General features: G+C 35.7%; 1 protein-coding gene across 8 annotated transcripts in view; it reads right to left on the bottom strand.

Moving 5' to 3' along the window:
* Window positions 1-23671, bottom strand: part of Tpk1 (thiamin pyrophosphokinase 1) — a 300962-nt gene that overhangs the window by 107039 nt on the left and 170252 nt on the right. For 6 of the 8 annotated variants that reach the window (XM_074061358.1, XM_074061380.1, XM_074061390.1 and 3 more), the window contains 2 exons: window positions 23399-23494; window positions 2771-2917 (listed from right to left, as the gene is read on the bottom strand). In XM_074061358.1, coding sequence (XP_073917459.1) covers window positions 2771-2917; window positions 23399-23494 — 243 coding nt within the window. Of the gene's footprint in view, window positions 1-978; window positions 1032-2770; window positions 2918-23398; window positions 23495-23671 lie in introns of all 8 variants that reach the window. The other 2 variants (XM_074061384.1, XM_074061393.1) reach the window with 2 other exon arrangements.

Genomic DNA, 23671 nt, shown 5'->3' with positions numbered 1-23671 from the left:
ATTTCAGAAAATTTATAATTGTAAAGGAAATTCAAGACGATACTGGTCTTAAACCTAACACTCATTACAATTAACATTTATATTGAATTATTCCATTTTTAATGTGCTATAGCAAAGCTCCATAGAAATCTCACTTAATCTGTTTATGTGTTAAAGATTATTGTTCTGTTTAGATTTTCTGACAGTTTAGAAAAATCAAAAAGTTGTTTTCCATTACTTTGGGACTATAGCAACAAGTTGGAATAAACCCTACTCTTGAAGTACAGCCATAATTTATCTTATTTGAAAATGAAATTTTAGAGAGAACATCATTTTAAAATAAAAATGTATATGTATATACAGATATATATGTACATATAAAAATATATTCACATACACACACCAACTGAATACTCAGTTACACACTGCCCATGGACAATTACCAGCTGATGGGCTGTGACTTGTTTTAAGAGCATGTCATTTGTGACTTAGTACATTAACCCCAGGAAAGAGGAGATGTACTGTAGTGGAAAAAGTGTCAAGTCAGATCCCTTTTCAATATAACTATATTATCTGCCCTGCTTCTTCACTGTATTGTTATGAAACGCAAATGGATCCTTACAAAATTATCTACACAATGGTGAGAAGTTAATGATAATTAAAGAAGGAAGTAAAGAAGGTGCCATGAGGTGGTGTTTTTTCTGCAACCTATGTCACCATGTGCCACCACAGGCCCAAAGCAACAGGGCATACAGATCACAGGCCAAAGTGTCTACGTTTATAAGCCGAAATCAACTTTTCCTCTTAGTAAGATGATTAGCTAAGTATTTTCTATGGTAACAGAAAGCTGAACAACACAATTATAATTTGAATTTTACAACTGTCCCCTTCATTGGACATCAGTTGGAGATCACAGATCAAATGTAACTACTTATCTCATCCTCAAAGGTTATGCATGACAACAGATAGGCAGCAGGCACTGCGTGACTCTTTGCTTACCATGTATAAAGGGGAAGTATGGAGTTTAAAATCTGAATTCTTCTGCTCTCCTTCTACAATTTTCCAGGAAGCAACAAGGACAGGCATTGCAAAGAGCCAGAAAAAAAAATGCAAAATTTGAGCAAGAAAACTCAGCACATATTACCAAGCTATCTTAGCCAAATGACAATTTTTAGTGATGACATATAGCAGAAAGAGTAGAAGCAAAATTATAAGTAGTACAATCCAATGAAAGACAAAAAAGAAGAGAACTGTCTACTATCATTTTTTAAAAATGTTACTAAATTATTACTTTTTTGAACTGAATGCCACTAATCAACTTTATAACATTTGTTTCTTTAATAAGAATTCTATTCTCGTAAACTAGTACAACCACTCTGGAAAAATATTTGGAGGCTACTTAAAAAGCTAGACATTGATCTACCATTTGATCCAGCAATACCACTCTTGGGGATATACCCAAAAGACTGTGACACAGGTTACTCCAGAGGCACCTGCACACCCATGTTTATTGTGGCACTATTCACAATAGCCAAGTTATGGAAACAGCCAAGATGCCCCACCACTGATGAATGGATTAAGAAAATGTGGTATTTATACACAATGGAATTTTATGCAGCCATGAAGAACGAAATGTTATCATTCGCAGGTAAATGGATGGAATTGGAGAACATCATTCTAAGTGAGGTTAGCCTGGCCCAAAGACCAAAAACCCATGTTCTCCCTCATATGCGGACATTAGATCAAGGGCAAACACAACAAGGGGATTGGACTTTGATCACATGATAAAGCGAGAACACACAAGGAAGGTATGAGGATAGGTAAGACACCCAAAAAACTAGATAACATTTGTTGCCCTCAATGCAGAGAAACTAAAGCAGATACTTTAAAGCAACTGAGGCCAATAGGAGAAGGGGACCAGGAACTAGAGAAAAGGTTAGTTCAAGAAGAATTAATTTAGAAGGTAACACACATGTACAGGAAATCAATGCATGTCAACTCCCTGTACAGATATTCTTATCTCAACCACCAAAAACCCTTGTTCCTTTCTATTATTGCTTATACTCTCTCTTCAACAAAACTAGAGATAAGGGCAGAATAGTTTCTGCCTGGTAGCGAGGGGTAAGGGGGAGTAAGGGAGGGGGTGGTAAGAGAGGGGGCGGGGGGAAGGGGGGAGAAATGACCCAAACAATGTATGCACATGAGTAAAATAAAAATTAAAAAAAAAGTATTCTATTCTCTGCACGTTATGGGTAGAATATTTTCTTGACACTTATCATGGGCAATAAGTGACATCATTAGAAATTTACTTGAGGGATTAAAATTAATAATCAGGCAACTTTTGAATAGCAAAACCTAAAGATTTCCTTTTAAGTACTTAACAAAATCAAATCTAGTTTCCAATTATAATGACAACAGTCCAAATATATGAGGATTCTATTTGAAATATCTGCCAGGTCTTGTGTTTCACCATTGAGGGTTTTCTCAAGTATCATTCATATTCAGCTGCTCAAAATGCAAAAGTGCTATATTTAATTCTTAGTCAATTTAATTAAAAGTTACAAGATTATCTTTTTTCTTCTGGATGCAATAAAATGAAAAACTTTAAGTTTTCTGTACATTCGTGGTACTCAATGACTTAAGGCCGTAGATGAAAACAGCCACAAGAAAGCGATTACAGTCAGCTTCATTCACAGAGGAGAGACACAGCAAGGCCAAGTACCTACTCATCTACTCAAATGCTATAACTTTCATGGAAGTGGAGTGCTAATTACTACTACTTTTCACTTACTGGTTGGAGAAGGTAGATGAGCGATTCCTCTTGGATCATTATAGTTGGAAAAGGAGTGATATGAGTAGCTTGGAACAGGGTATTCACAGATGCCATGATCTGGTCGAAGCGCCCAGCCAGGCCTCCAAGTGTGACAATCACATCAACCTGGACAAGGTAGGTAAAACTAGGAGTCACATTATTTAAATAATTTAAAACAGTGAACAGCATCGAATATTTGAACAGAGCTTTCAGTACTATAATTTTTTGGTGAGAAATAAAGACAACAGATGTTTTCGTTGTCTGAATGACGAAATTAAGTTCTTATTGAAGGTCAGAAAACTGAAAGTGCCAGATGTCAACTATCATTCTTGAGAACAAGCTGAAGTCTTTCTCATCAGCCTGTTCTAGAAAACCAGCCAATCTCTCCCACCACTGCATTTATGCATTCCTTTCATACGGGTGACGTATCTGATTTATAACATATCAGCATAGTCGAAAGCAGAATATTGATCATGAAACACGGAGTGTGGAAGAGCTTAATTAAAATATTGTAAGGAAACCTTGTGTACAATAAAAGCTGATGGTAATAATCTACTTGCTATATAGCAAAAGTTATTTAAAAAATAAAGAGTATTTTGCTTTTAGGTTTTAAAATAGTCCATTTAAAAAATTAGGAAATATGTAGTACATAAAGATAGCAGGATTTTAGAAAAATAACCTGCTAGACAAACACCAATGGAACTTATTTAATTCCTAAGTAACAGTATGTGGAATTCACCCAAAAGGCTGTGTCTCTCGGCTCAGTGGCATTAGTGCCGATACTTTGTGTAGTGCTAAAAGTATACATGTAAGATGCTCAAAGGTTCAATGAAAAAAATAAATGAAGACATTGCCAAAAAAAAAAAAAAAGACTCATTACCCTAAAGAAGAAACAGCTGCACTATTATACTGTGGGGATAGATAAATCATGATGGGAGTCTATAAAAGCACTAAATGTATGCTATACAGAGGAACTAAAAAATTTGGAATGAGTTTCCTATTTCTGACTTTAATCAGAATGTAGGGACAATGGGGATTTTTACTTTGGATAAAATTCTTCATGTCAAAGTTAGTTTACTTTAATATCCTATTTGGAAAGACTCTTCTATAACTTTAAGAATTAGATTTTGGGCCCAGGCAGACCAAGCACCCTAGGAAGCATGCATTATTCTGAATACACAGGAAAATCATGGCCATCTATTCATCTTCAGAGGGAACAAGTACCTTGTAAGCAATTAGACTTAGACTTGCTAACGTGATGACTTCTATTTGGGGCATTAAGTTAGGTAACTGACTTCTACTAGGTCGTGTGGAGAAACCTAGTCCAGTCCAGTGGGGAAACGCTTAGGGACATCTATGACCACAGGAAAACTTAAGGAAATTTGCTTTAAGGTGATAAGGAATACAATAAAAGAAGATATATTTAAATATGGACAGTTTTATGGCTCCAATGAAAAGTATACTTGGCATATCCTTATCCATATAGTCCTAAATTCACATCAAAAGTAAGGCTTGAAAGAAGTTTATTCACTATTCAGATTCTGGAATGCTTTTTTTCAGCTTCTCAATTTTTCATTACTATACTTTAGGCCTTGAGGGATCCCATAACCTTTAAGGCTGAAATTTAATTCCCATCTTCTACAATGGGATATCATGATGAATAAGCAATATCTGTAAATCAGTCACTGAATTTTTCAGAAGAAGCAGCAAGATTACTTCTCATCACTACTCATTTTCCCTACAGGAAGTATTTAGCAAGACTGATTAACAACATTAACAGATCGATGCAAGCTGCAGGTGGGGCAGGGGAGAGACTGTTCTCTGGTTCTAGCTGTGAGTGGGGCAAGATAGTCACTGAAATACAAAAAAAAGAGGACAGACTGCACTCCTGCATATTCTCATAGGTTTTAGAAGGCTAGATTTATGTCTTTGGGAAAATAATGCCACTAAGACAGGATGTTTCAGCAAAAACAGCCCAAATGCAGACTATTAGGGTGCCTTTTCTATCTAGGTGAAGCCAAATCCCTGTGTATTTATTTCTAATACCTCCTAGTCATGTTTTGTTATAATCTTTGATATTCTTATGTATTTCTCCTTCTAGAGGTCCATGAATCACAGACCACAGCAGTATTCCCAAAGAAAAAGCTTCCCTTAAGGATATAAATACTGAAGAAAAAACTAAAGATGAGTAAATATGCAAGAAGCAGTTATTAGGCTGAGGTAGCACGCTGCAATTCCTGCAAATTAGTACTTCCCTACTTTGCAAGTTTCAGTAATTAATAGCTTTAAAAAAAGCTAATGAAAAATTTACTACCTAAGATATGTATGTGATGAATTTATGAGTTTAATTTGTTAGTTAATAACAAACAAATAAGAAAAGCTCAAGTTCTTATTGATCATTTCCCATGTGCTCAGAAATGTCTCAAATACTGAGGATATATTAAAGAAAACAAAAGTCCCTTTCTTTGTGTGGTTGATATTCAAATGGAAAGTAATACATAGTTGATGAATTTGTTAAAGTATATTAGTTATATATTTTTAAAAGCCAATAAATGGTAATAAAAGTAACATAGGGAAAGAGAGATCAAAACTGCTGCTCGGGACTGTACTCCAACTTTAAATATGTCAGCTAAAGCAATTTACAAAAAGAGAGTCGCAGCCACAACCCAACAGAGGTGGAGGAATTGCAACAGAATCCAGGGTCAGATGGTATATAGGGTGGAGGGAATGTTCAGAGAATAGACTGTAGCAAGGCCATGAAGAAGACATGTCTCCAGGCATTTTCAAAGGGCATCAAGAGGCTAGTTGCTAGACTGAATGAACAATTAGTAGGAGCAGAAGGGAAAAATCAGTGAAATATGAGTGTTAGATTTATATAGATCCTGCCTGAACTATCCAATTGTTGACTTAACCTGCATTTGGATATCCAATAGAGACCTCAAAGTTTTCCTAAATCATGTTCCACACATGAGTTGCTCCAGCCAAAATCCTGGAGTCATCCTTGATGTCTGTTTCTCTCACATCTTTATTTATTCTCACGGGAAATTCTATCAGCTCTTCTTTTAATATATATTCAGAATGTCTCTACTCTTTACACCTTCATGATAACTGTGATCCAGCCACCAAAATCTGACAGGGAATGGAGTCAGTGCTGTATCTCACTTGAATTACCACAATAACCCCCAACAGGTCTATTTCTACTCTTATTTATTCATAATCTATCCTAATATAGTAACAAGAATATTCTTCTTAAAACGTAATTGACATTGTGACCTTCTGCTCAAAATCCTCCCAACCAGTTCTCCAATGACTTTTATTATAATCTACAAAGTCCTGCAGGATTTTATCTCTAGTTACCTCTCTGTGACCTCACTACAGGCTACTGTAGCAGGCCCATTGGGGAACAGAACTGAGTTGATTTGTGGGTAGTGGTTTTTCTTGATTGTACTTCCTCTGGTTATCTATATGGTACTGGTGTTTGAACTCAGGGCTCTCCACTTGCTAGCCAGGTACTCTACTGCTTGAGCCATGCCTCCAGCCTTCTCATTTACTTGGTACCTCAATTACCTTGTCTTAAAAATTTACAAACCCTCTGTTTTCTCTGTTTTATCTGCCTGCCCACTCTTATACCCTGACTCCAGAAGTTCTTCATCTCCTCCAGTGCTTAGGTCCTTTGGCCAAGCTGTTTTATTGACCTTCAGCCCTTGTTTCATTCATTCATTTGTTCAACATATACTTATCACCTCTCAGAGGACCCTGCTGAAACCCCCTCCCCTTAAGAGACCTCGACACCCCAGTTCCCCAGTTAAGCAGGAAGTAGACAGAGGAACATCAGCACAAAAAGAAGCCATGTTAGAACTGGATCCCTTCCCCCTTCAAGATTACTTACTAGAAACTCAAGACATTTCACCTGGACCCTTTTTGTTAGCAAGGAGTGGGGTGTGAATAAGGATTGTCTTTGGTTTTTCATATATCATCACACTTAACAAAATGAATTACAAAATCCCAGGTTTAATACATTAGTGGTCTGACTGTGGTATTGTGTACTACATAAATAGCCATTTATCCACTTAGATATAGATGACCTCCTTGTGACCTGGGTGAAGGGATGGACTAAATTCAAGATTCCTTTTACTTCTTTTGTTCCATGTAAGGTTCTCTAGTTTCCACAATTATTAACTAAATAATAATTGTATTATTTTATTTAGAAAAATAAATTGGTTTTGCATTATCTGTCTTAACAGAATCTCAACAAGATTAGTTGTGAAATACATAACACCAAAAGAGAAAGCCATTTCATTTTTCTATTATAGCTATAAAAACCTTTCAATAACCAAATGACAAGGTTTTCTCTATTTGACCTCAAAAAGACCTAGCTAAAGCATGCATGAAGTCTACAGTAAGGACAGTGGCTGTCAGAATATTTTAATTACATTTACTTTACATAGGTTGAATTTCTGGGGCTGTATAAATGAACAATTTCCTTGTGGTTCCCCCTGACAGGGTGATCATATAATTTAATGAACAAAGTGAGATATTTTTGGAGCTAAAAGAGGACATTATAATCACTCCAAGAATACAGGCATAAACCAGGACTCCGCCATGTAAACCAAGATACATGTTTTCTCTACTATTGGAGAATTACAACTAATATTAGCATAGCCGACTTAACACAGTTAAGACTAGGGTCTAAAAAGACTTCAAAACCATGCTTAACAAGCTTCCTCCAACTTTCAAAGATCTGTACTATACTATGTTGCGGCTTCAGTAAAAAACTTTTGTCCAATTATATTTGATATTCTAATTTGATGACAGAAGACCCAATGTAGGCTATGAAAGAATAAGCTAGAAAACGAGAAAAAAAGAGATAACAAGCAATATCCAATTATTACATGATAACATAAAATTTAAAAATCATTTAAATTGTTTTTAAATGTAAAAAGCAAAAAAAATTAAAAGAGCCTATAATATATTTCCAGAAGTTGATATGAAAAACAATGAGAAGTCAGAGAAATTAAAGAGCTCCAATTTTATGACATCCTGGTATGCTACATTGAAAAACAGGGTATTGTCAGCCTGTGGAAACAACACCACAGGGATCCCATTTCAATTTCAAGCAGGCCACATTTTATTGTAAGTCAGTGCAATGTAAGCTTGTCTGGGTGAGGAATAAATAATGCCTCTTATAATGGCACGATAATGAGGCTTCCATTCAAGCCCAAGACAACTCAGGATTTTTCTCCAATAATTCTTACAGCACCCTCCCTGCCACAGCCTTAACTCACATATCAGCATTTCCACGTGGATAACCCTACTGCCTGGCTTTCTTACCTACACACCTGCCTCTGTAACGATCAAGCAGTCATCTACTGTAATGAGACCAAATTTTCCACATCTCAAATCTGATCTTACCAATGTTCTGCTTAATTAGGCATTGGCTTTCCAGGATCTACAAGATGAAGTCCAATAGCTTCTACTGCTAGCTCGTAAATTACATCCTCAACTCTCACCCCACATTTACATTCTAGAAATATTTCAGTCCTGAGAAAGTATCAATGATTGCAAACCCCAGTACTTGGACTATTCCCTTCCTCTCCTTCTCTTGTCAAGGATGTGATTAGTGTATTTCCAAAGGATGACTACTTCCACCAACTAAAAAAAGAGAACTGTTTGGACAGAGTGTTTTCATCTCACTTTGTTAAATTGTAAACATGCTGTTATTAAGAATTATCATAGCCTTGGAAGCTTAAGTAACACTTATTTTTCAGAGTTCAGGAGGCTGGGAGGTCCAAAGACAAGGTGGTTATAGCTCTGTTGAGGACCTTCTTCTTGGAGAATATTTATTCTTTATGTCATCAGACTGAGGAAAGCAGAGAGAGGAAGGAAAGATCTGCTTGTCACCCATCCTATCAGACTTCTACTATAGCATTAGTCACAAAGTATCAGGTAACGTGAATACAGGCATTCACCTCCAAAGACTGCAAATCCTTAAGAGTCAGAAACAGGTATCATTTTGTTTACATTTCTCAATCAATAATACTTAGAACAGTGGCTAGCCCATTTATAACATGTTCATTAGCTTAACAGTTAAAGACCTCAATTCTGGCAAACAAACAAACAAACAAAAAAACAAAATATAAAAACAATCATTACAAGTATACTTTAAGAATAATTTCAAAGGTTCCTATTCCTTTCTTAAAATCCTAATGGAGAAAATGACTGAAGTGTTATTCTTGAAAGAACACTGTAATAGGTTCTTTTATTACTATCATTAAAACTTCCATCCTTCTAGTCAGTTTAAAAACTACTATTACATTATCTTTCTAAATCATCTTGTGATTTTTCTGCTCTATATTCTCTAATGGATTACCATTACCTATAGATGAAAATTCTTTACCTAGAGATGAAAGATTCTTCATATGTTGACCCCCCGCCCTACCACACACCACCTAACTCACTTGACTATGTTGACTACTCCTCCTCCCCAGTACTCCTTCTGCAAGAGCTGTTCAGGCACGAAAGTGATTTTCTAGCTCACCTTTAGATTGTGCTGTGCTGGCATGGCAGTTGGTAGGATAATAACTGAGTTCAGTCCCAGAATACTGGAAGGCTTTTCTGATCTATCCTGGGCAAGGTTTTGAATCTTTTAGTTAAACACGTCAAGGGTGGTTGTAGTAATAACTGTCATTCCCTACAGTGGTGTCTTGAGGGCTAACACTTCCTACATTAGCCAGACTATAGGTTCTCAAGCCTTAACAATGAGATTTCTACAGGAGGAACAATTTTCAATACAAACAAACACAAGTATGATAGCTATGAAAATGTAGAAATACATTAATTTGCCTCTCCCATGTAAATTAAGCAAGGGATAGAAGGAGCAAATTTGTATGTATTTCTCTGTGTCAGGAATCTGGTGGCAATGGTTGCTGACAGAATGAATAAAGCACATCCTCATGAGTTCTTATTTTACATGATTTTATCCAACTATCTCTGCTGAAAATTAAATTCACTGAGAAGAAAAATAAGGAATATATTTTTGAGTGAGTAAAATTAGTACCTGTATAAATAAACAGCATAGGTTTTATAAACACCTACTGGATGTAATTATGTTTACAAACTCCACACTGCCTACATATGAAGATTATCTCTAGGGAAAAAGAATTCCAAGGCAGTCTTCTGAATTGCAGAATTTACGAGAAATGTAAAGATACATTACCTGTGGTTTGGAAAGTTCATAACACCTGGCATAGCATTATTAGCATGGTAGGTACTTAGTGGAAAGCAAAAATGAAAGTATAATTTATATCTCATTCAGAAACAATTTCCTACTTGGAAGCACATTTTGAAACGATATCATAATTGGTATTATACAAATGTCTAAGAAGCTAAATTACTGATTAGTAGACAAATGAAAAAATATCATTTGAAATCTTACTAAAAAATACCAGGTATTTTTCACTGTGGCTAAAAATCTCTAACATGCATACTGCTTTACTAAGGTATATATCTGAAAGGACACTGAACAGTCACTCTTTCCCTTTCTCTGGAAACTGGGTTATGGGTCCCAGAAAATGGAACCTATGTCCTCTCTCATCACAACTGACCACGTGGACAAAAGGCAGATAATTTTCCAAGCCATTTTAGTAACAGACTAAATGCAGTAAAGATACTCTCTGGTCCCAACAGACTCATATTTCTGCACTCATGGTCATTTTTTAATAGCACTTATCTTAGCATCATGATTTATTTCAGCAAACAATACTTTCTGCTTTGCTTCGGCCATAAAAATAACTCTTAGTTGCATATTGTTGTCTAAAGTGATACATGAAATGCTTGGTTTCCATGTCTGGATGAATTAGATTAGGTTCTTTGTAGTGTTTTTGGTGCATTATTTTCTCAAAGTTTACTAGCATAAAACTGTCTTCACTTTTTATTGTCCGGTTTATAATAGGTAGCTCTCACACTTGCCATAGTGCAATCATTAAGTTTTGCAATGTGGTATAATATAAATAGTTTATGTTAATTACCCTTTTTCCACTTTCTGAGAGAATAGAGCATTTTGATTGCAAAATTTGCACTTGGCCATTAATACTTTGCTTTCTAGATATGAGTTAGACCATTTTATAATGTCAAATGAAAATGCTAAAACTGCTACCACAGTAACATTGATACTGAATGTTTAGTTTCCATACTACAGTAAGTTTGCATCAACTAATACATGAATGCAAAATAAATGGTCATGTCATCATCCTCAGGTTTACTTTAAATCATTCACAATGCTTTTTGTTATTTTCCTAAGTTTATTTCATATTAATGAGCTTCATAGTAAATCTACAGTCTGGCATAAAATATTTGTCCAATAGGAACTTCTCTAAAATAATTTATTTCTGTGGAAGCTTTAAAAATCATAATCTTTATGGTCAATTTTATAAGATCTAAAATCTCTAACAGAAGTAGATGAGGAAATAGAATATAATCAATGTACGTTGAGCTCATACATTTCTACTTCCTCATGTGTTTCAAAATATGTCGACCCAGACGTTCATAAAGGAAAAGATACACATTTACAAATGTGCTTAGAGGACAAAGTACATGGCAGGTTCAGGAGAAAAGCTGGTACTCTCTTATTTCCAGTCCATGCAACTGGATTTCAGCATGCCGCCATCTGTTGCAGAATACCATGGTGGCCGTGGAATCTGTTACTGGGTAGCAAAGGTCATGGAAGCAGAGTAACATTCTCTACTTCCAGCTCCAAAGAAAGAAAGGTAGAAAGTGAGCAGTAAAGGATTCCAGTTTTTTTCTTTGATTTAAAAGGAACTTTGAGATACCGAGGCTCATCACCTATCAAAAAGAAGAATGTGTTTAGATAGATGGATAGAGATATAAACCTCATTCTGATTACCTAATTAATCATCATGGAAAATATATTGACCTGATATGTATAGCTCTCTGATGAGCAATAACATTCCATTTTTTTCAGTCAAGAATTAATAGCTTAAAGAAGTCAATATTTAAAAATATAGACACTATCATCATTGTGGGCAATCATAATTATGGATGCAGTACTACTGCATTTAGTATGCATTGCTAACACAGAATAAAAGGGAGAAATTTTATAATGTACTAAGCAGTTTCAGGATGTCCCATTACATGTGCATTATTCTTACAGACGTTCCCAAGATATAATTTCTTTCTCCATCTGCAATTTCTGCATATTCGCAATGCTGTAATTCAAACTAAAATTCCCCTTTTTAACATAGGGTCAGTATGTCTTTTACAGAACAGCACCATACCAACCAAATCTTTAACTCTGCACTGGTGGGCCATTCTGTCTGGCAAGTGAGTCATCAAGTTGAGATTCCTGGTAAGCAGATAAACTTAACCCTTGTCCTGGGACCTATAAAACCATGCCTCTCTTCTGCCAGGAATGGATTAGGTTGCCACAGCTGCTAAGGTTGTAAGCTTTTTTTATATTCGTGGCAACATCTCCCAAGTCACTTCAAAGCACTGGGTTTATCTATTTTCTCCTGTTGCACAACACTATAAAAAAGATTTCTGATCTCTAAGAAAAAGGAGAAAAAGAGATGTGAATTCCTGTCTCAAAGGCTTCTCCAAAATGATCTAGGAAACAATCTGCTTGCACTCAATGCCCAGAAGTCTTTTTCTTCTCCTTGCTTCCTTGTTTGGTACTCAGCCTGCACAGCATCTGTTTCAAACCCTGAACATATAGGTCATTACTCTGGCACTTGACAAAGAAAACAATGCTGGCTAAGTACTGAAAAGCAAGGAGTGACATATATAGACATATTTACATATTGCTGAATGTGTGTGTGTGTGAGAGAGATGTTACTTTCTAGAAGTTTATGAAAACTATCTGTTTAAGCTTGTAACATTTCTTTGAGGTAGACAGCACAGACAAAAAAGGTAGTGAAACTTGTCATAAAAGTCTAATAGTGCCTCTGTTACACAGCTGATGCTGGAATTGCACAGTACTGCTGTCATTATTCTTCAAGTAAGTTGACAAGATTTATTATTGTCAAGTTCACAATGGCAATGACTTATGAAACAATCTATATATAGTGTCATCTTTTAGCTTTTGACTTTTGTAAGTAACTTATAACATGGCAAAAAAGAAGCAGGTTTCAGAACTTAGAACATACCAATTAAGGAACTAAAAAGGTCTATGAGACCCTATCTCCAAAACGAAACAAGACAAAACAAACATGCAAATGCTGAAGTGGGCCACTGTAACATTAATACAGTATTGTCCTGTCATTTTCAACTTCATCTGGCAAGAAGATATTTTCATGGCTGAAATTGCTTAAAGCACCTAAAAGATAATTCTCAACTTTGTCAAGTTAAAATGCATTAAAAGCCTCAGCCTCCTGAATGTTGGGATTAGATTGTACTGAATTTAAATTGCCAAAGAGAAGTGTTTCATGTTCCCTATGAAAGTAGACTTTTGGAGCTCAAAGCAGGAGTTCTAAGTGGTTTTCCTGAAAATATAAGAAGACAGTGGCAACACATTTCAAGGCACAATGATAATGATTTTCAGCATTTATTGGGCATACTGAACAGATCTTGACTTCTAATTAGAACCACATATGCTATCACTTGGATTTTAAAGAGAGACCTTGTATCTTCTATTCTAGACTGGTGACTGTTCAATTAGAGTAGAAAATGAAAAGTGTGGATGCTCTATAACTTCATTTTAGGTATACAGTTCTTTCTATCTAATCTTTTTCATATAGGGAAATGCCATTATTTGAGATGTCTGTTACAGTCTTTTATTTATTTATTTTTGGCAGTCCTGGAGTTTGAACTCTGGGTCTTGCACTTGTTAAGCAGGTACTCTACCACTTGAGCCATTCCCCCATCTCTTTTTGCTTTAGTTAATTTTTGAACAAGATCTTTTGTGTTTTTGCTGGGCCAGTCTGGACCCGAATTGTCCTATTTAAACCTCCAGTGTAGTTGGAGTGACAGGCATGCATCAACACATTCAGTTTTATTGGTTGAGATGGGGTCTTGTTAACTTTTTGCCAAGGCTAGCCTAGAACTTCAGTCCTTCCTATCCTTGCTGCCTGGGTAGCCGAGACTACAGGTATGAGTCACTGTGTCAAACTTGTTATAGTCAGTTACATGTGCACCATCTAGAATTTTTTATTTTGGCTGTAAAGTGAAATGTCTGATTATAAAACAATCTGAATAAAGAATTTTTCTGAGTTTTTATTTAAGAAATGAAGGTACTATATGAAATCTATAATTTTTAATTACATGTAACATATATCCTACTAAAGTTGAATATAATAAATGGTTATTGAATCGTGAACATGTGATAAGTATATATAGTCATATATAATAATAATATCATGTATGAACTCATACAATAATGGATATACTAGTGGATTTCTCCATGCACTGTCAAAATAGAAGTGTTTCAACTATAATGGACAGGACCTAAAGCAATGGAAAGAGCTTCTGTAAGTTAAAGCAGATAATAGGTCTGCTAATATTTGATAAAAGCTTGCTTTAATAAGGGATTCATTCAAATTCTTACAAATTCATTCATTTAATAACTATGGACTGCCCTATGTGTCAGGTATGGCTTATGTGAGGTTTGAATTCTACTATGTAAAGATGTAATAAAAGCAAATATCCTCAACACATATTGATGAGAAAGGTGAGAGGGGGTCTGCTGACACAGGTGGCCATGGAAGGTCTCATCAATGTGAGCTTAATTTCATTACATGATATTTCAATATACAAAAACATCAACTTCTCAAATTAAAAGCTAAAGGGTGACATAGAGAAGGCTTTATATATGACAAGCTGCCGAGATGGATCTATTCGCAAGCCAGGTTACCAATGCAGTATACCCATCTCGTCTATGATACTGGAGGTTCTTTGCCATATTCATAGAATCACTGTATGGAAACAGAATAACTACTACACATGTTTTTCGAAATGACTCAAAGAAGACACCAAGTAGTATCTGTCCTAGAAGAGGAGAAAGTATGCGTTTAGATCTTCAATGTGAACTGCTGTCTAATGTGGAATAATGTGTAAGGCATACAAAGTCACTTCTGGGATTACAGAAGGTAAAACATGCCTCTCATTTTTTTTTCTCCCCAACAGGAAAGGAGGCAAAAAATGGTTGGGTTGTACAACTCATCTCCCAATTGGATACCCTTATACAATATAGAGATACGATTTTTCACTAGTTTCTTGGCAATAGGGCAAGTCACACACCTTCCCTAGGAAACAAACATCTAAGGAGTTCTCTGCTTAATTCATCTTTGATATTAAGAAAGTTCTTATAAAATTAGAATTTTTCCAAAAGAAAATAATCTGGTGAGCAAACTGTAACTAACTAGTTTCAGCAATTTCTAAAAACATACTCTAATCCTACAAATCACATTATACCACAAAACCCATTCCTCCAAAAGATCACAAAAGCTAAGTTGCAGAACACTACTACCACTACTTCACTAGAATTACAGCTTTATAAATAAGGGCTGTGTAGGGCAGGCACAGAAGTAAGTTCTGTACTTTATATCTCTGTTGTTAGATGAGCATTCTTATTTTATTAGTAGCTTTTTTATCATCATGAAGTTAGAAAGAATGCTAGTCCTACCCCAGTCACATGATCTAACCTCTGATTAATGCTTTGGAGACTAATACTGTAGGAAAGTTTAAAGTGAGGTTCTTACTTTTCATAACGACTGTATTTGTTATCATTATTGTCACAGATGAAGAGATGCTAAGGAAACTGGTAACATGTTGCGGAATGCATATGAAATCATAAAAGCTACCAAGAAGAGTTGTAGCGTTCTTCATGCCAGCTAAGGCTCGCCATAATGCTGTCTGAAATTTGTACTGATGTTACTGGAAATGCATTTATTCACTGAACAAATGCTAAATAAATAACAATGGGAAGTAACAAAAATTAAAGTAGATTAAAATTTAAGATACAGCAAATGAACTTTTAGTAAATAGAGTAAAGAAAAGATAATAAAATCACCTACATAAAAAGTTATAAACGTCTAAATTACTGCGGCAGAAATGAGATAGCAAAGACCAAAGTGAACACAAGAAAGAGAAATCTGTGGAATTTCAAGGAACTGTGATAAACTACTGGGGGTTTGGCAGAGTAAAACATAAGGTTACTCTTAGGTTTTATGCAGGTGGATAGATGGTAGTGCTGTTGAATGAGAAAGGAAATACAGAAGAAGAAAATGAGATTTTTACGAGCAAGGTGATGAATTTTTAGAAAAGAAACAAAGTTCCTCTAACCTTCCAGTTAGTGGGTTGAAATATGGCTTTGGAGTTTAGGATTAGAGGCATAAATTAGAGAGTTAATGGTATAAAAGTAGTAACAGAAACTGAGGAGAAGCAAGTGTGACAGAACTTTGACATAAGAAGTGCTGGGAAGAAAGGAAGGTGGTAAAAGAGAATGGAGAAGATTAACAGACCAAGGAAAGAATGCAGAAATGTACAGTTAGTCCTTCTCAAGTCCATCCTGATAAAAACACATCATGGACTAGTTCTATATTTGACTGTGTCCTACCATATTTGAAATTTGTACACCATGGGAAAATGGGAAGATGGACAGGATCTGGGCTAGCCCACAGTTTAAATGCCATCAACTCTCGAGCTAAGATTTTCTAGCAGAGAGTTTTCATGTAAAATACTTGTTTAAACATGCAGCAGAGACTCACAATTTGAAACCTTTTCAGAGCCCTTATGGGCTCTGAAACATTTAATGGGAAGACTCCACAAATAGCAATGCTGATATATCTATGTCTAAGAAGTAATTGTTTTCATTCTATATTATAGAATCATGTCATCAAACAGTTACACTAGTTCTATGGTAATAGTACATTTGAAGCAAAGAATACACTTTTCAGTAAATTTTGTATCTAGAATAATTTTAGATTTGTTAAAATGTTCCAAAGATAGTACAGAGAATATACTCTTCACTCAATGCTTTTTTTTTTTTTTGCAATATTAATGTCTTTATAACCACAATGCACTACTGGTGACTTAACTCAACTCCAGACTTTATTTGTACTGCACTATTTGTCCACTAACCTCTTTACTTCAGGATCCAAATCAGTATATTTCATTCCATTTACTTAAGTTAGCTTAATCAATTCTGTTCTCAAATTTCCATTTTTCTATGACCTTGAAAATATTGTTCAGGTATTTCATAAAAGGTCCTTTTATTTTGGATTCTCTAATTTTTCTAACATTAAACTAAAATTTTGGGTTTTAAGAAATAACTCTGAAAGTGCCCTTTTCACACTGTATTCATGTGGAGACTATGTGCCACCAACAAGAATTGTCACTAATGATATCAATTTTCATAATTTGATTAAGATTGTACCCCCTCCCCCCCACATACTATTTCACACACACACACACACACACACACACACACACACACACACACACGTATTGTATTTTGCTATACATCTGGCCAAAGACATTAGTTTATCAGGACAAGCTGTTCTGAGTCATCAGGGTACCTTGGAAGGTGACCCTCAGGGTTCTATCAGGTTCTTCCTGTGAGTCTATAAGCCAGACCTTCTTATATTCCTGAAAGATCTACCCAGTCAGATGTAAGATGTAGTCTTAAATTTGATTTTCAAGTTAGAAGTACAGATATTTACAATGTGCATAACAGAAAGCCATTAGACCATTAAAAATAATGCACACCTGAATTCAATATTGTCATTTGGTGGACATAGCTACTTTAAAACTTACAGTGCTTGGGTTTTATATAAAGACATGTATCCACCTGAGAGATACCATAAGGAACTAAAGTAGAAAGACAACCTACAATTCCCTAACAAAGTCCTAATGACATAGTAGAGAACTCCAACTTAGATTAATTAAATAACATTCTCTCTCTATATATATAAAATATTTAAATCACAATTTAGTATTTATTCAGGCTACTAAAAGAATGAAAATTAATTTAATAACCTATATAATAAGATTTTTTAATTTCTTTTATTCATATGTGCATACAATGTTTGGGTCATTTCTCTCACCGTCCCCCCCGTCCCCTCCATTTCCCCCTGCCCCCTCCCTCTCCTCCTTATCCCCTCACTTCTCTAATTTTGTTGAAGAGAGAGTATAAACATTAATAAGGAGGATTCATTTTTTTTGTGGTACTGGGGATTGAACCAGTGACTCATGCTGTTCATATTAGGCAACTACTCTACCACTTGAGCCATCCATAAGCCTATATTCTTTATATTAAATCTTATTTTTAGTCACTAATATTTGTGTGTATGTAGATAAAATATAAGTACTTGCTCTCATTCAGAGTACCTATTCAGTATCTTGCATCAAGATTTAAAAACTGCTTAGTCAGCAATATGGCATAAAGGGATAAAATGTACTAGAATTTTAGCAAATGAAACGAATGAGTTTAATACTTGAAAAGTGTAAACAGAAATTAATGGAAACTTCCCTGCCCAAATTTTGTCTCATATAAGGTCTATGTTGAAAACTGATTGTATTACCATGTGATACTAGTGAATACCTTAAGGAGACCCAGCTTGTTCTTAGGGACCTGTAATCTAGATTATTTCTGCTTCATCCTAAAGATTGTGTGTCTTGCATTTGTAGATGCTTGGAGAAATGTCTTCTAATATTTTCTACTGAACCCCATGATTTCATTTCAAGTGTGTTTTACAGCATTAGAAAATATGTGTTTGAAGATTCATCACACCACATGGTATCCTGACAGTGTGTTATTCATGACTCAGCTGCAGATAAACAATGTGGCAACATGAAAGCAAAGCATGAAAAAGTAAACTGTATCAGAGAACACTTTTGCAGAGGAATTAGGTTTCAAAAAGATGAATGAAGAAAGACAATTTAGGGAAAGTTTTCTTTAGTCAAGTTCATATTCTACAGGGTAAACTCCTTTAGGCTAGAAATAGAACTTAACCCAAAGTTCTAAAACACTTCACAATATTGTTCCTTAGGGTATTAAAGGCTACTTGGCATTTCAGTTATTTGTATCATATTTAAAAATTTATTCCATAGTAAGATTTCTTATCCTTGGTTACAACTTGATTACAAATTCATATATATAGTCTTAATAAGAAGACCAGAAATAAATGATAATTTAGTAGGTTTTGTTAGGGGAGAGAAGCATGAAAGATCATTTGATAATGCTACTATATATTTTAGGAAGAAAAATTTTAAAAGACTTCATGATCTTGTAGCGTGGTAAGACATATAAAGGGAACGGTCTATAATCTGTTTTTCTATATTATTTCATCAAATCAAAAACAATGCTGTACTTCTAGACTAAATACTAAAAAAGAACCTATAAAAAGTATAAAAATCAGATGGAAGTTCACAGATTCAATATTTCCTCAGATTTTGGGTTTTTTTGGCAGTACTGGGGTTTGAACTCAGGGCCTCACATTTGGTAAGACAGGCGCTCTGCCACTTGAGCTACTCCACAGTCTTCCTCAGCTTTAATACAGAGCTGTCCCTGCCTATCTTCAGGGGTTACCTTCCAAGACCCTCAATGGACAAATGAAACTACTGATAGTCTATGTTTCTTTTCTTAATTCATACATAACAATGATAAAAGTTTAATTTAAAGTTAGGCAGAGTAAGAGGTTAGCACCAATAACTGATGACAAAATCAAACAATTATAGCAATATACTAGACTAAAAGTTATTCAGGTGTGGTCTCTCAAACTATCTTACTATACTGATCTAATCCTTTTCTTCATATTATGATGTAAAGTAATACAATGCCTATGTGACAAGATGAAGTAAGAATGAATGAGCTAGACAAGGTGACATGGTACTAGGCGACCACATCAGGGTTACCTGAACACAATCCGTGTGATACTGTGTCAATCAACCTGATAAGCTAAAGATCAATGAAATGATTAATGGGAAGGTAACATATACAACATGGATACACTGGACAAAAGGATGACTCGTATTCCTGGAGAGATGGAACAGGACAATGCACAATTTTGTAATGTAACACAGAACAGCACAAAATTTAAAATTATGAATTTGTTATTTCTGGGAATTTCCATTTAATATTTTTGGACTGTGGTTGACCACAGGTAACTGAAACTACAGACAATGAAACCACAGAAAAGGGAGGTGACTGTAACCACTTTTTTTTAGTCTGCATGAGAACTACTTCCTAATTATGAGCAATGTAGCCTTCAGTTTATCTAGGCATGCTTTTTAAAACACCAAACTAATCCTCATATCCTTCATCATAAGCCACTTCAAAATATGTACTATCAGTTCAGTGAAGTTGAGCGAGTTCAAAATAAGCCATTCTAAAATACATCACTCTGGGATATTGAATATTTATGTTAAAAAGACCACTGAGTTCCATTCTATTTCTTAAAAGCAGGAGATGAAATTCCCATGTGGAAGAGGCAGCACCCTTAAGGATGGGAATTCTGTGCAGAGTTGGTTAAAATGGCTCTTATCTTTTAAGTCTCCTGTATAATTTAGTTGCTTTTTCACAAGTTAATATTCTTGGTCCAATCCAGTCTGGAAGCACTGACTCTAATTACTACTTGTGGCTTCATTGCATTTCTTCATTTCTTATGATGGCTCTGATGCTATGTGAAATTTGTATTAAATAAATGTGTGTGCTTTTCTCCTATTGATCTGTCTTACGTCAATTTAATTCTCAGGCCCAGCTGGGACCTTGAAAGCATGGATGTGGAGTTTTGTTGTCCTTATCAAGTGCTATCTGTCCTCTGGGCACACTGTGGCATTTCTTGAAACACTCTTCTCCCTTTTGCTGTCTTACTCTTGGTTGTTCATTATGTCTCAGCTTCTCTAAAAAGCCTTTCCCCTAACTGTGTTATGTTCTTCACTCCTGTGTGTTCCCACAGACCACACTATCCTGAATTCATAGAGCCTCTTTATGCAAAGTATTTCCATTAAGTCTCGAATTAGCATACCTGACCCCAACTTCATGGGCTGTACAATCAAGCTGGGAAGAAAGGCTTCAAGGAAACAATTAGAAATAATTAATAAAATGATTAAAATACTCAGAGTGCCATAAAGGAAAAATAAAAAGGGGTTTATGGAAATGTGAGTAGCAGAACTTAACCCAAGTGAGCGTTAAGGAAAGTCAGGCTAACAGAAAGAAAATTCTAGGCAGTGTGGCAAACATGTGAAAACACCCTGAGGCAGATGAGAGAAGGAAATATGGCAGATTTTAGGGACCAGGAAAAAGACTACAGTAAGGTAAGGTTCAAGGATGTGCTAAGCTCAAAGCATACCAGAGGCTATGGCCACTGTGGCCAGCACCAAGAGTTCCTAATGAAGATATAGGTGCAGGGAGCTGCCATCATCCAACTGGAACCCCTTCAGGATGTACCTCATTAGGCCACCAAGTCCTGACAACCTCTGAGCCATGTTCACATCCCTCCAGGACTCCCCTCTGGATTGGCCATGTCTCTGTCATACTGATTTTTTTTTTTTTTTAAGCAAGTCATTCCCTCTTCACCCAGTTTGAGGCTCTCTCTGGACTTGTGTCTTGTTAAGTTTGAGGTAAGATTATCTGCTGAGAGGTTCAATGACTATACTATATTATAGATACTATCAATTAAACAAAACAAATGAGATTAACACAACTGCATTCCTACCTTTTAGTAATTTCAGTGGAACCACTGGAGAAAAATCGAAACACAGTTGTGAAGATTTATAGTTTTTTTCTAAGAAACTCAAAATCTTTATCTGGATAAAATAGATAACTTTCAATTGGCTATTTTCTGTTCTTATTAAACAAATATTTAATTATAGCAATTTATTGCTGGAAATAGACTACCCATTTGCTAAAGTTCAGCAGAGCTATCACAGAGATGAGAAATGCTCACTCAATTTCGTTTGTTGTGTGTGCACACTGAGCTGCTCGCCAATTATGATGGTTAATAAGGTTTTTCTTCAAAGGGAAAAAGATTTACTATCTCCACCTACCGAATACATGCTAGAGTAAATCTCTGATACACTTTATTGCTAGGGAGTAAATTTTTGTAGCATTACCTCTTTCACACCTACTCCATTCTGTCAAGTGTGTATTAACTATGTGGCTTGAATATAGGAGCCACGTGGATTGACCGCATCCCTTCCTCCAGTCCAAGACAATCAGGATGCCCTTACCCTACTTTGCCAAATCTAGAGGCAGCTTAATTGATAGACCTTGGGAATGAAGGCTGATGATGGTGGCACGTGATTAGACAACCCCCTAGCCCACACCTTACTCTACCTACTGTGAAGGGTAAAGTACTGGAGAAAGACAGGGAAACCTGTCTGAAGACAAAGCCTATACAGCAGAGCTAAGATTAATCAAGGAAACAGAGATCTCACTGAGCTGTGCCTGATGGCTGCTCTAGTGCTAGATTATGGGGGCTGTGTTGAAATGTTACTATCAAAAGCATTCTAGGAAAACAGGTTATTTTCCTAGAATTTTTGGTTTAAAATTACATAATTAAGCAAGGTACTGGTGGCTCATGCCTATAATCGTAGCTATTTGGGAAGTAGAGACCAGGAGGGCCATAGTTCCTGGTAAGCTGGGGCAAAAAAGTTTGCAGACCCCATCTTAATGGAAAAGAGTTAAGCACGGTGGCATGCCATCTGTCACCCCAGTGATGGCAGGAAGCTTAAAACAGAGGATTGTTGTTCAGGCCAGCCCAAGCAAGAGGGGGACCTTATCTCCAAAATAACTAGAACAAAAAGGTCTGGAGGTGTGGCTCAAGCTGTAGAGTCTGCTTAGGAAGTGTGAAGCCCTTAGTTCAAACTCTAGTACAGCAAAAACCAAAACAAAACAAAATAAGAAACCCAGAACTGCTCATGTATCTCAGCTAACTTACTACTTTAACTACCCTTGGAAGGAACAAAAAAAAAGTTAGTTGTGATTCAATGTTTCAGTTTAATTTTATGGAACTTCCTAAGACCTAAGAAATTCTGTGTAGTATAACCAGGTATTTAGAAATACTTACAGTAAATTATAGGTTTGTATCATAACTAATTTGATTAAACATCTGGATGATGTGATGGATTAAAATTGTTAATGAATATCTTAAAGATGCACAGATGCAAAGCAGTAGGCTTGTCTCTGGCTGAAAAAATAAATAAAGTTGATCTTCTATTTGCTAATATGAGTCAAGACCCACTGGCCAAATGTAGGCATATCTGTTTATTTGTTTTGCACATGCAACATTTAAAAAGACATTTTGCAAAAACACATTTAGCTCTGCATTGCACCATTCTACTAAACATGAAGAATGGCTAGTGATATGAGGCCAAAAGAGCTCTCAATTTGGATTACCTTTACACGGTCCGGGTCACCCACTTTATACCTTGTCACTATGACACATTTATATTTGTGACCTCTGCTTTATGGACACACATTAATGTCTGTGCAGGTAAGAACAGATTTATTTGATACACAGAAGAAAATTTGACAGAAATCTTAAAAACAACAGCACAAAGGTAAACACTGAGGCAGAGAAATAAAAACTTTAAACAGAATCTGTTGCATCTTGATGATAAGATCTTTAGCTACCATTTAGGTGCCTGTCCTACCTGGAGGTCTTTTTCTTCTATCTTCTCTTGGAGCACTTTAAGGCACTTGGTAAAGTCAGTGTAGTCTTGATCAGGAGTTGAAATAAGTTCACAGCCCTATGTATTGAAGAAAAAGAAAGGGTAAACCTCAGGAAATACTTCAGCCCTTATGAGCAAGCTCATAAGCTATGAAAGTAAAGATAAGGAATCAATAGACATATCATATTAACACTGTATTATTCCCCTGTCATCAGAATCATTATCATTATCTTTTTATTTTACATAACCGGACAC

The sequence above is a fragment of the Castor canadensis genome, chromosome 2 (genome assembly GCF_047511655.1).
Source record: "Castor canadensis chromosome 2, mCasCan1.hap1v2, whole genome shotgun sequence".
Classification (NCBI taxonomy): Eukaryota; Metazoa; Chordata; class Mammalia; order Rodentia; family Castoridae; genus Castor; species Castor canadensis.
Note: the sequence above shows the minus strand (reverse complement) of the source record. Positions and strands in the feature narration are given on the sequence as shown.